General features: G+C 55.3%; 1 protein-coding gene across 1 annotated transcript in view; it reads right to left on the reverse strand.

The window, feature by feature from the left end:
• The window catches only part of LOC106741124 (homeobox protein invected-like), a 75256-nt gene extending 71001 nt beyond the window's left edge, over positions 1 to 4255 (reverse strand). Inside the window, exon 1 of the mRNA XM_014612797.1 lies at positions 2434 to 4255. Within this exon, the coding sequence (XP_014468283.1) occupies positions 2434 to 3850 (1417 nt within the window). The 5' untranslated portion in view covers positions 3851 to 4255. The remainder of the gene's footprint in view (positions 1 to 2433) is intronic.
• Between the last annotated feature and the right edge of the window lie 1745 nt (positions 4256 to 6000).

Genomic DNA, 6000 nt, shown 5'->3' on the forward strand with positions numbered 1-6000 from the left:
CGCGCCACGATATCGCGCTTATTTGCGGATATTAACGCACGCGAGAACGCGCGAAAAGAATACGCGCTGGAAATACGTTTACCATGATATCAATGAACTCACCACGCGGGACTTAGCGCGTTTCAATTACCGTAATTAGATTTTATAGTCGTCGTTTTAACGACTGCTTGGTCGCGCCGCGCTTATCTGCCCGGTCGCGAAATTACGCCATGTAAAGACATAATAGGAATAGGTGATCCAATAACATCTCGCCGGCCGGTAATATTTATCTATTCGTCACGGTGTTTGCCGTAATGATCGGCGCGCCGGCGTCGATGTTGCGCCGCGATTACAAGTTTCACGCGATCAGAAGAGGCGGCCGGCGAGAACGGTTCTCTCGTTGGAAAAGCCGCTATTACCGGGAGCGGGTTAATTGCGTGGAGAGATACGTATGAAAAAAATATATATTATCGTAAGAACTTAGCGACTTAACGATACCTATTAATATTAGATATCATGAGTACATATCGGACGCCGGTCTCCGGCCATCGCGAACATTACGATCTCGAGCGTTTATTTTCCGCGGTCCGCGGTCTTAATCTTGTTCGTGCAATAATTTGTGGTTCCGGCAAATAAATCGCCGCGATACAATGTAAAACGCCGGGGTAATGTGCGACCGCGAACGCGCGCGCGCGAGAGAGCGAAGACAATTGCATTTCGATTTGTATAAATTTATTCGTCGAATTCTCCGCTTTTTTTCTCCTCTCCTTCCCCTTTTTGTCTTCTTTCGCTTTTTGCGCAACACGACGCGAGGCATTGAATCCGCCTAGAAAATTGTTGCTCGAGTACCCGGGTGAGAAATGGCCGTGGTTGATTTATGAGGCAGAGAGCGGCTATTTCTCCGACTGCTTAACTATTGTTTCCTGACAATAAGCGTATATCAGATATGAACGACACGAAGAAACGTTTTCTATCATTCATCAAGCTGGCACTCGCGCGGGAAGTGAAGTAATTACACGTTTTCCTGTGTCACTTGAAAGGACCATCTATCTGTGCGAAGCTGCGAAAACGGCGGTGGTCGCACACTTCTTTCCGCGCGAAAAGCGCGTGATAATTAATTGATCGGTAACGAAATAACGCAAGCCATTGTAATATGTCGCGATCTGTTGAAAAACATAAAAATTCTCAGATCGGTCTGCCCCGGCGAGAAAGGGAGGGAGAAAGATGATACTTTGCCATCGAATGCATTCTCTGATAAAATTATGCAACCGATAATCTCTCGTTCGTTGTACATTTCGCAAGAGTGCCCAGTGTTCCGTATTTACGTGAAACGCGCACAGTGTGAGAGAAACCGTTTTTCGCTACGAATCGCAGAATTATTCCCCCGCGCCTCCCAGCAGCACAATTATACAATATATATTTGTACAGTTGCGGTCGCGTTCGCCTATCAAAGCGCGCAAGTGTTGCGGCGAACGTTAACACGGCGCGTTTCACTAATTAATTATTATCTAAAAAACGTGACAACCATTCTCCTCCCTTCCTCCCCCGCCCCCTCCGATTCCACGAATAAGCGTGTATTACGTACACATACGCGCGTATACACACATACACACGTACGCACACAAACTTGCACGCGTACACACACATACGCACACATCAATCGTGACAGTAGTAAATTGCGGCCGTTTAACAAACGTTCCCTCGCACAATGGCGAGAAACATTTTCTCCAGGCGCTGTGAATATTTCTTCTCTGACTAAGAAATTTATATACATTCGGTATTTAAAGCCATTATATGTACGCGCCTAATGAGAGGTTCTATTGGCAGAGGTTATTGAGTAATCGCGCTCCCCGACAATGAATGCGTAGAGAAGGAGAAACATAGAAATAGATAGAGAGAGAGAGGTCTCATTTTCCCACTTAAAACGTTCCGTGGCATTTCGTCGAATTAATTGATTAAATGCTGCACTCTTCGGCAAATCGCGTTCCAGACTCGTCGTCACGAGCTACGATACGTTCCACAATCGCCCAGCGTTACGTGAATGGCGTTCGCGCACGTCGTACCACGGGAATGAATTTTGATTAATCGCGTTATTATGCGGCCTCTTCCGGCGTGTTATATTTTCGCATTAATATATTCACATCCGCACGGAGAGAAGAAAGAAAGAAACAGACGGGGTATTCTCACGAGGCTGTGCCACGAATGCGGTTTTCAGCGACGACGTAAATCATCATCTTGCCCCGTGATGAATCGCGGCCGTTCGTCGACGCGTCGCACGGGTGAATTGAAAAATCGTCCAAAGTTTTATCGGCTATGTTCGCGTCCGTGATGGATAACTCGTCGTTCGATTATCAAACACCTCGCGGTGTTCAATTACCGCCACATATCCGAGAGTAAGGTCATTCTGACGCGATGTTGGAACAGAAGTCAGTCGTTCAGACAGAGATAACTCACCCGAGGAGGGCCTGTCCGAGTATCTGGTGCAGTAGACCCACGCTGGCCACAGCATCTTCCCAGGATCGGTGCCGGTCGATCCGGTAGGATTGGGTGCCGGGTTTCCGGCTGAGACGCTGGTGGGAGACGCGTTGGTCGTCGCGGTCGTCGTCGTCGTCGTCTCCGTGCCGTTTCTCTCGGAAGCGTCGGAGGACGATTCCAAGAAGTCCTTGGTCAGGTCGATCGGCCGCGAGGCCACTTTCTTGGGACGAGATTTTTTCAGGGAGATAGGATCCGTGATCCTCCGGCCGAAATCCGCCTTGAGAATGTTGTCTATACTGAACTTGAGACCCGCCTGGTGCTGCAGGTTGTTGTTGTTGTTATTGTTGTGGTTGTTGTGATGGTGATGGTGGTGATGATGGTTACCGTTGTTGCCGATGCTGTTCTGGAGGCCGTTCGTCGCGGCCAGGGTACGTCCGTTCTCCTCCCTGGTGCCGCCGGGCGACGCCGGACTGCCGGGGTCCCGTTGGAGAAGCTTGCTGACGGACAGCCGATGATGGTGCACCGAATTCGCCGGCACATGCTGCACCTGCGAGCCCTGGTGCAGATGCGTCGTGTGGGCGTTCGCATGATGCAGGTGTTGGCTGTGATGCGGCATCAGCGAGGTGGCCTCCCGCGGGTCCCTGCAGGCGGCGGGATGGAGAACGGGCGTCGTCGCCTGGAGTCCGGTAACCGTCATGGCCGACGGCGGCGACAACGAGAGTCTCGTTACCAGGGGCACACTTATCGGTGTACGGTGCAACCTCTCGACGGTCGGGTAAACGATCTCGTGGCTCAGGCCGTGTTGTACACGCGCCGGATAGTCGGAAATCTCGGCTTCCCTGGAGGAGTATCGAGGGAGGAGGTGTTGCTGATGACTGGATTGATACCTGGGTACGATAGCCTCTTGGGTGGCTTCCGGCCGACCTGGGGACGAGGCGGTCGCCGACGAGGAAGCCGGGGATCTGACGGAAGACGCCGTAGGGGACGATGGCGGTTGGCTGTAGCCGGGTGGACTCGGTGCGTGATTGCCGGGCGTACGTTGGTAATAGAGGTCGTTGCAACTGGTGGAACTAGACGGCGACGGCGTCGCCGACGTTCTCGTGTTCTCCTCATCGCGAAACTCGCCCCGGCTGCTCGCGGACTCCTGGTCGTACCTGACGGAGCCGCATACGCGCACCCCGACCACGCTGTTCGGCGTTGGTTCGCTACCGACGCTCAACACCTCACTCGTGTCGCTCTCGCAGTCGCTGTCGGCGTTGCACTCTGTTCCTACTCGCGTTTCGTCGCGTTTCTCCGCGTCCTCCGGCTCCCGGCCCAGTCGCGACGACGGATGGTTCGATCCAGCCTCCGGTGAGTCCGAGTCCAGACTCACCGGTTCCGGGGGTGTGCTCGACATCTTCTCCGGAGGTGACACCCCGCCGCACGCAGATCAATTTAGCTGTCCCGACGCGATCACAACGATACTTCCGCGGACCACATTCTCACGACGCCCTCTCTTCCGCCTGGTACGCTTGCCCGAAACGACTAACTGGTCTGCCCCCAAAGTTTTTACATCGTCTCTCGCACGATCTACCTCGCGGAAACGTTCCGCTCAGCACTGACCAACGTCATTCTCTCTCTCTCTCTCTGTCACGAGCTACTCGGAACGCTCTCTCTCACGTTTTCCTCTTGATGCGCATGATTAATCAGGCAGGGCCAACGTGTCGATTCAGCGCGAACCCTCTGCTCGATACTTCCCTTGCAATCTCGCACTTTTGACGACTACTCGCGACGTCCCGCAGGCCTTTTTCGCCACCGGCTAAGCCGCGTTCTCACCCTACTCCATCCCGACGGACGGTTTCGCGGACTATTCGCGAGCTGCGTCGACACTCCGTTTCACTCCCATAATCGGCCCGTCGCCTCCTCGCGGTTTTCCCGGTGATGCTACACCACAAATGATCCGGCGCGCGTCGAACGAGCGAATCCTTAATCCCAATCCGCGGATCCCGGCTGGGAGTGTCCCGCCATCGCCCAACCTAGCGTTTCTTCCCGCGGCTCTCGCTGTACTATCCTAACTAGCACTCTCACATGTTCCCGGATCTTCAACTGGCCGGAGATTTCTCGGGAGAGCAGAGCGGGGGGCGCACTGACGTCCCGGACGTGGCGACGATCTCCGTTGGACGGGCCACTTGCGGTGTCCAACGTCCAGCGGACAACAGAAATAACGCGGCAAGGGTAAGAGGGTCGCCTCTCCCAGCTCTCGTGGACACGCACCGGCGTGTGGGAATACCTTTCGGTCGCGGATCTGCTGGTGGAGACGCGGGTCTTTCTCGACGGAGCCGTAGTGTGCGACGCCGTGAAACCAGACCGGGCTGGTTGTCCAGTTGGTTGCCGCGGAACGTCTGCGGCGAGGAAGCGGCGGGAGGGCTCGCGATGGGCGTTTCTGGGTGTAGACCGGTGCACGTACACGCCTCCACGTTGACCCCGAGGAGACCTGGACGCGGTCGTGGGGTGAGTCCGCTCGACATCTGGTGTCCGACGCGCGAACTCGCCATTCCGGAACGCCCTGGCTCGCCCCACTACGAGGAAGCGCCGTCTCGCCGGTTCACCTCATAGGCGCTCGCCGTGTCCCACTTCTTCTGCCTCCACTCTTCCGCCTCACCCTACCAATTCCGCGCGCCGGCTGCGTCCTTCTCCGTCGCTCGCTCCGAGAGTTCGCCCCCTCCCTCCTGCTTCTTCGCCGCTCCACCAGCCCTCCTTCCGCCCCCTACAACAGCGAGGTTCTTGGATATAGAGTCTACCGAGGTGGCTGCTGCAGTCGCGTCTCCCTCTCTTCCGCGCGGACTTTATTCCGTCTCTCAGCGTGTACTACGTGTTTCTTCCGCGCGCGAGTCCTGTCTCTGCCCATAGGTGATCCAGCTCCGCGGCCTATGCCGCCGCTACCTCTCCGTCCTGCTCGCTCGATCGTTTTATTGCCGGTCCCTCTCGCTTTTATCCCCACCACCGGCACCCGCCGTCGTCGTCGCAGCTTCTTTCGTGCTCTCTTTCTTTCTCTTTCCCTCGTAGTCGCCGCTCGCCGTTCCTCCTCTCGTTGTGTTCTTCATTCCGTCTGCTTCGCCTTCGTTCGGTACGTTCTCTCTCCCGGATCGCACCGTCCGCTCATCGCGATCCAACACTCTTAGCCGTTGCTACATTTAACTGGAATAGCCTGCTCGCATCTATCTTCTTCGGGTTAGACGAGCCGGAGGAGGTGCATGTCCAACACACGCCGAACTCTGTGCGAGTCGCTCCCCGCCTTGATTCGTCTTCCGACTTCCTTGTATTCGCGTATCGAAACGTTATCTCCCGTCCTCGCGAATTGCCCGATTTTCGCGAGACACCCTTGTCGACTCGACACGAGTGACGCGCGCAAGCCGGAAATTGACGTTTTCGCGCGAACAACCGTCGGGGCAGAGCAATATTGATCTACGCGCTGGAAGTTGCGCGCCGTCGCAGGGGATCAGGGATTTGGATGTGTTTATAATGAGGCTCTCTTCACCTCATAATTACGGGGGGGGGGGGGGGGGG

This window comes from Dinoponera quadriceps, unplaced genomic scaffold (genome assembly GCF_001313825.1).
Source record: "Dinoponera quadriceps isolate SergipeBrazil2010 unplaced genomic scaffold, ASM131382v1 scaffold71, whole genome shotgun sequence".
NCBI classification, from domain to species: Eukaryota; Metazoa; Arthropoda; class Insecta; order Hymenoptera; family Formicidae; genus Dinoponera; species Dinoponera quadriceps.